General features: G+C 42.2%; 1 protein-coding gene across 2 annotated transcripts in view; it reads left to right on the top strand.

The window, feature by feature from the left end:
- Positions 1-10,443, top strand: part of PLPP6 (phospholipid phosphatase 6) — a 154,274-nt gene extending 143,831 nt beyond the window's left edge. For both annotated transcript variants that reach the window (XM_078641545.1, XM_078641537.1), the window contains exon 3: positions 5,146-10,443. In XM_078641545.1, the coding sequence (XP_078497671.1) occupies positions 5,146-5,516 (371 nt within the window). In that variant the 3' untranslated portion in view covers positions 5,517-10,443. The remainder of the gene's footprint in view (positions 1-5,145) is intronic.
- The last annotated feature ends 1,903 nt before the right edge of the window (positions 10,444-12,346 follow it).

A 12,346-nucleotide genomic window follows, 5' to 3' on the forward strand; every position in this document is an offset into this window, starting at 1 on the left:
TAACCACAGCTTTCTTCTCCTCAGCTCAGCTCTCTTGTAGGTTCTGGTTACCCAAGCGCTTGGACGCCTCCGGGCAGCAATTCGCGCGTTACAAGTTACAAGTTCACATCTATTCTACTATCCCACTACTGGGTATCCCTCCACACTCGAGACTGACCACTGTCCGCACGCTGCGAGCATGGGCTGAAAGGGGAATCACCGCGGTGGGAGAGTTCTTTTCTGAGGTGTATTAATGCCACATGAAACTTTTGTGTATGTACCTGGCTCCCCTGACACGCAGTTCCTCCTACATACACATATCTCCAGATACATACGCACCACATGGTACCCCGAGGGTATTGAACCAGACACAAATAAATTACTTACCATGCAATTCCTAATGGGAAATGGGGCACGGCTGACGAGGTGGCTATCCCATGGCATTTGCACTGAGAAAACGGTCTCCTTACAGCCGCTGCGTGATAAGTGGGAAGGAGACGTAGGCCGTGCTTTTACAGATAAGGAATGGGACACTATACTGGGATACCCCAAGAATGTCTCTCGGAATCCTAAGTTTAAATGTATCCAATTGATGTTGCTGCTTAGAGCTTACCTAACCCCACACAGACTGAGCGCTTTGTTTCCGGAAGCCTGTCCGCGGTGCTGCGTCCCTGATGCGGAGTTAGTGCATATGCTGTGGGATTGCCCTAGACTGGGACACTACTAGGCGACGATCTGTAAAATACTGAAGAATATAGCCCCGGTGTGCCAGAACGACACGTTGGACTACTGCATACTGGGACTGGGGCCCGTGACAAGAAGGGTGGCTCTGCCTGCCGTTTTGCCAATCTTGAGGTCCTGCTGGCCAAGAGAGCCATAACTGCTAAATGGAAAGCTACTAGATCCCCGTCCCTGCAGGACTGGCAAATGGAAATGCTGAGGTGGGGTTGGGCGGAAGGGGCTGAGCTGAAACGTGAGGAATATAGAGGCCTAAGGAAAACACCGATTTCGATGGGATGGTACCCAATGATAGAAGAATATGCTGCAATAGACTTCTTGTCCTGTTGAGGCAGACTCAGATTATTGTATGGGGGTTTACTCCACAAAAATGGGGCCCGTGAGCTTTTCTCGACCCTTGTGGGATATAATGTGTGGATTGGCAGGACTACGCGGACTACCTGAATCAGCCTTCGGAGCAGAATCGCATACAACTGCGGATGTGAGAAATGTGCAGATACTACTGGTGGGTGTTTAAGGCCGGGCATGCGGGGAGGGAGGGGGAGGGTGGGTGAGAGTTTTTGTTAGAATGTTATAATCGTATTAGAAATTGATAGAATTGTTTGATCATGACACGTTTGACCAGATCCCTAGCGTAGAGGTAACTGTCGATAATTCTTCGTAATTTCCTTGCAGTTTGGGACGCATTAACGACATTAGACCATGAAATGATTCCACGAAGGAAATATCATGGATGTACGATACTGGTGTGACGTGGTATCCTACATTGCTTGTCAATCTGTGAACTATGTAATGCATTTATATGTCCATATATCACTGTATGATGTCCGGCTCAATGCTGTGTGTAATTCAATAAAAAATAAAAAAAAAGGCTAGCCAGAATGAATAGGGCATGTCCCCGCTGAACAGTAACACAGGCCACCCAACTAATGTTTTGGGCTTGACTGGCTCTACAAGTATATGACCCATCTCTTTACTTAATCCTCACCTAAAGTTGCCGGATGATGCTTAAATATACCGGACTAATTTCTCTGTGCACACTCCATATCATTCCGTATGTTTGCATCTCTCTTTACCTACCCCTTATGCACCTCATGCAATTGCTGCTTTGCTACCATATCTACCCCCGGACTATGTTGTCCACATATCCTACTATGTACTGTATTCTGGTTGTATGACAGCAGCACCACTCATTCATTTTCCATGCATTCCTTACAAGGCGGGTGGAACAACAAATGCGTCAGGACCACGCATTCTATTTACAACGTAAGTTGTTACAAAGACTTGCCTTAGGGGGATGCTGGACTTTGGAATAGTATAATTTACTATTCCAACTCCAGTCACCGTAACAGTAGGGAAAGCTTTGGACTTAAAAGTCCAACGCCGCTTCACCTAACACATGTTGTTGTAACGACTTGCGTTCTAAACGTAATTCGTGGTTTGGACGCATTTGTTATTACGCCCGTGTTGCAAAGGCAATGCGTTGTTTTGCTGTCATCGTATTTGCCATTTCCCCTGTATTCTACTTTTTATATATTATTACTACGTATTTTGTATTTCTATGTACGCCACATGCACCTCATGTAATTTGCTATTGTGCTAACTCTGTAAAGCGCTCGGATACCCTCGGGCTCAGATTGCGCTATACAGAACTCGGCAAATAAATACAAATAAATAAACCCATATGAAAATCAGTACAGGTCTGCTATGAAAGGGTCACTCCTGCCCAATCTGCTAATCCATGTTCCTCCTGAATGAGGTTATAAATAGAATAAACAGTTAGGTGGGCGAGCAGTGTTGACAACGAAAGTTTGCAGTTATAGTCATCAAACATGAGTGCTATTTGGTTTCTGCTGAATGTAAACAAAACTACAGAGATAACTGATAAATAGCTCCATTGCTGTGATTTTAAGCCAGGAGAAGAAGCCATATTTTTAAAGCAAATTGAGGTGCTATTACGAAAACACTAAATAATTTACAAAAATAACTGTGGCTAATGACGACCGCACACCACAGTCAGTCTTTCATTGTTGCAGTATTGCTTCCCCCAAACAGCAACCTATTAAGGATACTTCTGGTGCAATTGCAGAAGATAGGGAAGAGTCTGAGCTGGAGGGCCTCCAGTTCATTCCCAAAGATACAGACACAATAGTCCTCAAATATTTCAATCTTTGTTCGTCTCTTCAAAACAGAGATGAAATAATAAAGAGGTTTTGGGGAAATTTTTTAGGAATACTGTGCCTGCATCTTTAGCGACAAAATGTGTGCCCTCCAGCTCCGAATTTTCTATACAAATCAACATAACATTAACATTATAACATAACTATATAGGAAACTATGACCTGTACTACTGTCTATAATTTTGCGCATGGTATTGCTTCCTGCCGCTGTAAAACATTGTGAATCTATGTAGCTTGTGAGAAAGGCTCTTTGAATCTATCATGGAGCCAAACCTGTAGACATTGTGGTTTATTAGTCGAGCAGCTTTCTCTGAGGATTTTCAAGACTTATCAATTTTGGCTCATGAACACTTCATTGCTCCTGATAGGGCCAGGTATGAGTCCAGCGTAGGTTGAGAGAAGCAGGTTAAGCGTTGTTGAAAGTGATTTACCCCTGTATTGTTTGGGTATTGGGAGCCCTCGAGTATCTGAGTATTCAATGCTTTTGTTTGTACTACTCCAACTTGTTTTTAGTCATTACTAAGTGAATATTGATATATTTGTATTCAAACAATGCATACCTGTTCCGTTGCATTTTTTCACAAATGTATTATTTAAATAGGTCTTTGACTGCGCAAGTTGACTGTGGATGTGTGTGTCATTGATTAATACCTACCCCAACGGGCAGTAGGTGGATATATGAGAAAATAAAGTTTAATTTTCATGAACTGCGATGTGTGTGCAGTAAACTTGTGTTGTATGAATGGAAAATAGTGTGCTAAGCTTCCATTCAAAATGTTGCCCCTGGAATTTCCCCATATTGGCTGAGAAAGAGCGCGTGTGTGTGTGTGTGCCTGCGTTCGCATGTCCTTCTGTCTGTCTATTTGTCCAGCTGTTTTTACGTCTAGCCTATGCATTGCTTGTGCTGTCTCTTCGAGACGTGCTTCATTCCGGATATGGGCATTAAAAATGCCCAGCGCTTCTGGTAGGTTAGTTGGCCTGCCTTTCTAAATTCCTTTACTGTGGTTGGTCAGTTCTGCCCATCTGTCCCGCCTTTGTGTGCTTGGTTCCCTCCTGGCGGACATCACCAATTGTTTTATTTGGTTGGCCATCTGTTGCCTCCTTGCTCGCACCCCCTTTCCCTCCTGTCATTGCTGCCATCCTTCCTACGCCGCTGCTTGTGATTTTAATTGTGCCTTTATCTTTGGGATTCACACTTGTTTTCCCTTATCTCGCCCTTTTATTTCGCCCTTTCCCTGCCTCCTCACTCACTCCTGTTCATTCCTTCCTCCCTTCTCGGTATCTTCCTCATAACGGCAAGCCCTGTATCCTTCCTTTCTTTGCTTAAGCATACTATGAATTTCACTCAGCATAGTTTCAATGTTTTAATGCTACATAATTCAACTTTTAATTCTGTGCGTTCACATGTGGCTTCTTCCACTATATCACACTTGTGTATCATCGCACTAAGAAATCGAATCTATGTAAAGCTTTCATGTAAGCATTACACTGCATTTCCAGGTTTTAATAATGTTCTAAAACATTTGTTTAATATGTAATAAATTACTTTTCTGGATACCTTATTACCATTTTTTTTAAAACACACGCAGACAGATGTTGAATTTACAGAAAACACCTGCCGTACAAATACATGGAAAAATAAATCATTGTTTATTACTATGTACACGACCAGCCAATAACATGCCAATCAATATACACATGAAAAATGTGAGACCTATTGCATTGCACATGCTTGTTCTATTTAGATTTCATGAGGCACTTTCATTGTCGAAAACAATACTTTCCCAGTAGGCTGCGAAACCCGCTGATGCCACTTGACCCAAGAGTATTTAGGACTTTGAAAGTTTATGCACTGTACCACGGTGTTATGAATGTTTTGGTGAATTCAATAAACTTGTGGTTTTTAGCTATCCAATTTTCACAATAGGTTCACGCCTTTATGGGTTTTTTCAAGACAATGCTCGTAGCCCCCTGAAATAAGATGAGCAACTGTCTGTTTGATTAATTAATATTTGTTCATCTTACAGTTGCCTTGATCTTGAGTGAGTGTTTGGTTACTAGAATAAGCAGTTCATAGAAATGCTTTCATGGTCCATTAAAATAGAATCATTTTTTGTATTCTCCTTGGTAGGACTTCCTTCACCACTTTCTATCTTAAGTGTAAAAATTGAAATTGTGGTCACCTTTATATAATCATGATTAATGGTGTCTCTCTCTTTCTCGTCCTCTCTCATTCTTCTACCCTCAGCACTGATTCTAGATCTCATCCTGGTGGGAGCAGTGAAAGGGCTAGTCCGGCGCCGCCGGCCCACCCACAACCGAATGGACATGTTCGCAACTTTCTCTGTGGACAAGTACTCATTCCCATCAGGACATGCCACGCGAGCTGCCATGGTGTCACGCTTTATCTTGAACCATCTGGTGCTGGCCATCCCTGTGCGAGTGCTGATTGTGCTGTGGGCAGCCATAGTCAGCCTGTCCCGGGTCATGCTGGGTCGCCACAATGTCACAGACGTGGCTTTTGGCTACTTCATGGGGCACATGCAGTACAGCTTGGTGGAGTACTTCTGGCTGTCCCCTAGCTCAGCGCCCACTCTTTTCAGACTGTGGAGCAATTGATTTGATTGCCATAACGGGGACTCTACAATGTCTGTCTATGTCTCTGTGTTTTTGTTGTGAATGTCTTTTTTGGCGTGGGGTTGGGCTTTTTTTTTTTTTTAAGGTTGTTCCTCCTTTCAGGTGGCAGCTATTTTGCAGAATCAACCATTTTCATGCCCCTGGGTTTCCAGTGTTGAACCCGGTTACATATAGGTAAAGAGCATGATAGGGCAGTTAGACACTGTATCCACATGTAGGCTGTGAATTCCAGTATCTACTGCCATGAAGCAGGCCCTGCTGGATCTCTGCCTTCACACATTGTTTACCTATTGCCTGTGTTTTGGAGTGCAGAGATGACAGAGAGCAGGACTTCTGGGCACAGTGTTCTGGTTCAGATCTGGCTTCCCTGCACCAATTTTCCACGCTAGGGTCTAGTTATTGTACAACAGAATTTCTAGGTACTCTTGTGTCACCAGCGTTAGTAAGACACCGGCGTGCCGCAGCCACTATTAGGTTGAATTGAATTACTTATCTTTCCATAGAGTTTTTTATTTTTAAATGATGGGTAAGATTTAGCAGAAAGAATATTGTTTAATGTTTAATTTTTGGGGGGACTGTTTACAAATAATAATACTTTATTTAAAACCAAACTTGTACCGATACTTTAGTCACTGCCCTGTATTTCCTAATAGAATTAGTAGAATCAGACCTCCGCAAGATTTTTCTGTGCAAAACTGTAACAGGCTGTGGCTGAGGCTGGGATTCCTTGCAAAGTCTTAAGTGATGTGGAAAGAAGAATTCCGTTGTTTCAGACGCGACTCTGAACGCTCTTAGCACTAGTAGTTAAAAGCATATATTTAAAAAAAAATCTTGCCATGGCACTTTTCTAAAATGTTTTTTACGAACAGTTCATGCTTTGAAAATGTTATGGAAAAGGCTCAAGTGGGCCAAGATCATACCAGGATGCCTAAATGAACTGAAGCCGGGGAGGTAGGTGTAGGCTTCAGGGCTGTTTTAAAGAAAGAGGTGTTTTTTATTTGAAAACACAACTCAAAATTAGACATAGTGCTTTTTTAAATGCCGCTTAGAATCCACAAGGAAAGAGATTAAGTGCAGTTTGCACCTAAACACATTTTGTGAGAAAGGAAGAAACATTTGCCGTTAATTTATGTGGTTGATATTACTAGGTGACCAAATGATCTAGGTTAAAGCCACCTTCCAATGCCCCCTGCCTGAGCTGTAGTATTGTGTCCTGAATAAGTCACAAATGCAGATGCAGCAATTGATTTTAGTTTGCATCTGATTCTCATGCAGCTTGTAGGCGAACACCTTTGTTGGGGAGCTAGGTATTAACTCGTAAGCTCTCCAGCAAGGGAGATATCAAGCAGGACTTTCTGTCGCAGTTAATGGGCGTGGGAGTAATTCCTGTGTATTTAATGTACCAAAACAATTTCAAATTAGAAAAAAAACGTAATCATTGATGAAGCAATCTGTAATCATAGTGGAAATTCCGTCTGCTAATGGCTTCCACTGGATCTAGTTCAGTGGATTTAAACAAATGTGCCTGGTGTTGGATACTGTAAATATAAAATGCGTAACTAGTGAGCTGGTAAATCCACTAGTGAAAACCTGCTCACTTGCGGCAGCAGATTTATTAGCTACACTGGCCGACAATCCCCTACCTCTCCCCAACTAAGATTTCACTAGCTTTGAAAATGACCAGTTTTCCAAAATGTTGTGTAGCGCAACCGAATCATTTACACACCAACCATAGCCCTGCAGATCTTTGTTGAATGATCTCTCACTGGGCTCCAAGAATGAAGGAAGAATGAAGAGAATTTATATAGGGTTGTGTCCCAGTCCCACGTTCACCCTGTTCTAGGCAGAAGATGCAAGTATGTATTCTTTTACAGGAGTACACCCACTTATTAACATGAATGGGTTTAAGTCAAATCCCACTATAAAGCCACAACCTGAAGCCAGCAACAGTCTCTCAAATGGGGTTGAACCATTGCAGAAACATTCACTCTTTCGGGGGGGCTTTTGCTTGTGATTTTGTTGAAATTCTTCATAGCGTGTATTATGGTGGTCTTATCCAGCTCCTTTCTAAATGGAATTGATGTTTTTTTAAGGTAAGGAGGGCCTGATTTGAGAGTGAAATCCCACTGCACGTTGATACCCACATGCTGTGGTGCTCAGTAGTCATTACATTGTAAACCCAGACAGAGCAAAAGTGGTTACATCTGTGCAATGAAATACAAGGTCCTTGCTCAGAAGTACTTTAAATAAGGCCCCAAGGTAACACAATTTAATTGAAGATAAAAGGGTAGCCACAATTGTGTTTAAGATGGGCTGCAACTAGGAGGTTCCCTTGTGTGAAGTGCATTCTTACTGTAACCTCATGATGAGAGAGGTGGCAAGGGGAGAGCCCACAACAAGTTAAATGTCCCACAAAACCCTTGTCCTCAACACTTCAAGGGGAATCTTTGCTGCTGCTATGAGAGGTACTCTAAATGTTGCTCAGGGTCAATGCCAGTCCTCGCATCAATTAGGCAAAATAACTGACTTCTTTCTCTTCATGTTATTTTACTGAGAGACCTGTCAGTCACGGAAAGGAGGATCAAATCCCGGCCTGTGGGCTTAGGAAAACAGGGAATCTTCTGGTCTGTGCCAATGTCTTTACAGAAGCAACAGCTCTTGGACCTGAGTTTGGCACCGAAGGGCTACTGCACATTGAATGGAAGTCCATTTTCTAAAGCAGCTGAACTGGGAAACCATTACATAGGGGAAAAATAACCCTGTTTTTACAAATATTTTTGAAAGCTAATGTCAAATATGATGTGTGCAGAAGGAGGACTGGGAGGCCCACTCTTTGAGAGCCACGAAGTGCTCTGTGTTTGATTTTGATGTAGTAATGTGTCATTGTGACAGCAGAGAAAGTTTTAGTGATATTTTTTCAACCTAGTTTTGTATTTTGAACACCTCGTAACTGTGAAAATCATACACATTCACGTGTTTTAGTGGGCAGGTTAGTTGGGCAAATAGAATTTCTTCCTTAAATGTGAGATCAAAATGTTTAGAAATCTTGTAGGATGTTTGGGTTGTAATGGGTTTGCCTGACAAATGGCAGTATTTTTTTTAACAGCTCTATTAAGAGCATATTGCAATAAGGGCGAGCAGTTTATTGCATTGGGGAAACACTGATCTATCATCAAATGCAAAGTAGGGCTTATCTTGTTTTAACTTTAATATTATGTGAAAATTAGCACATTTGGGCCTGCATCACTTAAAAGTGTACAGCATGAGCCATTGCTACCAATAATTTAATCTGAGTTACCCAGCTCCTGAACAGATGATTTGCTACTAAAGATAAAACTATATGTCACAAAATATTTACTACCACGAATATTGTTTTTCCAGAAAATGATCGACCTCAGATTCGTAGGCTTAGAATACTTTTTGATCCCCTTACAGATTTACACATGGTTGTTTGGTGTCAGTAATGGCAGAGGTGAGTAAAAACAAAGGAATGGAATGTGTCTTCAGGACCTCCCAGTGGGTGCAATTGGTTCTACTAGAGTTATCCTCCCACCAGCTGTGGATCCCGATTTTTCTGTGCCATAGAAACTCAAGTTGATCCCACTGACGAGACCCAAAAAGGCCCAAACGTATCTGGGGTTGCTTGTGTTGCTAGTCACAGTTGACTCTGTCTTCTAGTTTGGTCTGGATTTTCCCTTTTGGGGTGGAGTCATGACTAATTTACATACGATTTATCCCTGCAATGGGACAGACCATCTAAAAAAGATAAAATGCTTCAAAGTAACTTACCGATTGGTTTAAATTGATGCAATAATTTCCATCAATCATTTGTGTTCTTTCTGTTATCTTTGACCTCTAACCCAATCGGACTTTTGGGAAGTCATTTATGGTTCTGAATTTGGGGCGGGGTGGGGGGGGGGGATTACTCCATGATGGCAGACTGCTTGTTATTGGAAAATAAGTGTACATAGAACTGCGATATTGCTCTTTTTGTCTCTGGATATTGCGTCAATGAGCAGTTTCAACATGTGTGGTCAGACCTATGTAGTTCCACCTCATTGGTATCGGACACACATTTTACACTCCAAAAACTGAGTATGATATTGAGTATTCAGATTCCCTGCTTCCAAGTGAACTTTGATGAAGGCACCTGTGTTAATATTATATGTTGTTTCCTATATCCAACGTCATAATTAAAGGTTCTAAGATCTAAACCTCAGGAGGTCTATAACCCCCCCCCCTCTCCCCCCGCTCCCCTCATACTGCTGAATTCTACCCTTATCAGAATCCGCTGTTATACGTTTACTCAAGAGCAGGTGATCACTCTACTACTGGTAGTACTGCTCTAAACACCTTTAGCCGATTGCGGTTTGAGGTATGCACCTTCGAACTACTGTGAAAACCCTTCTCTTTCCTTCATGTGAATGTCGGTGTCACCTCGTTCCTTTGTATTTGTGTCTGTCAATAAGTAATTTGCCAATACTGAAGATGCCAGCACCACTGTGTTCTGTGTTCCGATGAGTCAGATGCAGTTTTCTACAAAGACCATGTCAGTGCTTTGCAATAGGACCAATCCAGCCTGTGAAGGCGATGAACTCCATTCCGAAACTCTTCATAAGGCAAGCCATTCCAGGCTATGATAAACTGAAAATAAAAGCCAGATTTCCATATTGTACGAAGAGCAAAAACATGCTTATTTGGTCTGTTGGACAATTGATTGTAACTAGGAAATTCTAATGTATCAACGCTGTTTCAAGGCAACTTTTCAGAGATAAAAGGGAAAATCTATGTTGCGATGATAGAAGCGAAAATCTATATTACGGCACAATGCCATCTCTATTAGACCTGCATTGTTAATTCCCAGTGGATGTAAATATGCAACTTATTAGTAAATGAACAATGACCATCATCTGACTCTGCCTCTAAATCAACATTGTGAAAGTAATGTTCTCGCCTTTGGGACTTTTATAAGTATTTAGCCATGCAGCATATTATCCTGCGTGTCACAACATCTACTGTTACTTCACTGCCATTGGTAACGGCCACAAACCCAATTATGTGCTTCCGTGCTTTTTTTTAATGTAAATATGCTAAAAGTTTCTTCAAAATTAAAAAAAAGTGTATATTTTCAACTAAGAAGCTTTGACACGAATAGTAACTCACACAGAAATGCAGTTACCTATAACTGAAGCTAACCAGAGATATGACACCTCCTAGATTAAACACGGACACACGCACTTTTTGGAGAAAGATCCAAAAACCTTTATTCAAAAGATGAATCGAAATGATATAGTTATCTTGCCATTGTATGGAACACAGTGCAATTTAAGGGCATGAGCAGGTAAAGCAAGGCCGGGTGCTGCAATTGTAGTGATGGACACTACAGCATCTATTGCTAATTCCAAGGTAATGTGCCTCACCTAAGGTCAGAGTTGTCAATGGCACTTGCAGACAAAGGGTGAGCCAGGGTATTGTAATTTACTAAACACATTAGCCTGGGACACGTTTTGTAGCCAGTAGAAAATATGGGGGTCTACCCCATAATGACAGGCCTGCAGTGAAAGTTGTATAGGCTGTTAAAGATAGCAACGAGGGGCAACTGGATCTGAGAAGGGAAAGCATGGTGGGGGGGGGCGGAGATGTTTGCATTGAAAGTGGATGGACGCAGGATGCAAAATGTGAACAAGGAGCGTGTTTTCCCAGTGCAGACCTGATACCTGTTGAGGCCTGGAATGTGCATGTAAGGCGTAGTTGCATTGGTGCCTCTAGGGCTAGGAATTACGGCTGCCCACCTACCCCTCCCATTGCTTCATTGCTTCTCTCAGCCCTACTGAACAGAATGAAGGCTGTGAAGAGCACATTTGGGGACTGAGCTCACCGTCAGTCTGTTATACTCTTAATAATACCCCTGGGGTACTTACAGTAGTGTGCCGAAACAAAACATATGACCGACACACTTAGTTGTATATTATTTGCCCAATGCAATTTTTTCGATGCCAATAACTATGAACGAGAAAGTACACTAAGTAAATTCCCACATTTATCTTTTCTTTTTAAGCTGACATTCAATGTACCTGCCTTGATGTGTTACCAATTTAAAATGACCATTCCGTTGGCGAGAGTACAGCAGAAGCTTAACGGCAGCCTTGTCGTCTCTCTTGTCTTTGAAGTAATCACGCAGAATATAAGACTGAAGAAAAGTGGAATAAAGCCTGAAGAGCTAATATATATGGAGTAAAGTAGGTGGAGTGTAGAAAAGGTGAGAGTTAAATGGAAAATGGAGTGAAATATATGAAACATAAAATACTTCTCTTAATGGCAAGGAGATTTTGCCATGGCACCTTCCTTATTATGCCGGGATTTATAATCTCCCCAGAATGGAAAAGCTGAACACATGCACGAGCACTGGAGTTTTTAAACACCCACCACCACCAACCCTTCCCTAAAAAAAATCCGAAAGCTAGGGAAAGGGCAGCTGAAACTCTGGTATTTGCACAATTCATAGTTCACCTCGCTGTAAACTCTTTTCAGGGACACACAATCACCAGTCATGATGTTTTATTCAGCCTTGTGGGAGGCAGTGGTGAAGCCCTCGTCCCAGCGGCCGGCGTGATGGCATCGCTGAGATCTGTAGCGGTCTCCTGGCTCCTGAAGCAGGTAGGGGAGGGCGGTGGCACTTGGGAACAGACGGTAGGGATTTTGCAGCCGCAATTAGAGTGTAGAGTGTAGTTTCAATCTGGAGCACAGAACGGCTTACTTAAAAGCAAAAACATGCGGCCAATCTGGCATACACTGAAGCGCAGCGACCGTGA

This window comes from Lissotriton helveticus, chromosome 1_1 (genome assembly GCF_964261635.1).
Source record: "Lissotriton helveticus chromosome 1_1, aLisHel1.1, whole genome shotgun sequence".
NCBI classification, from domain to species: domain Eukaryota; kingdom Metazoa; phylum Chordata; class Amphibia; order Caudata; family Salamandridae; genus Lissotriton; species Lissotriton helveticus.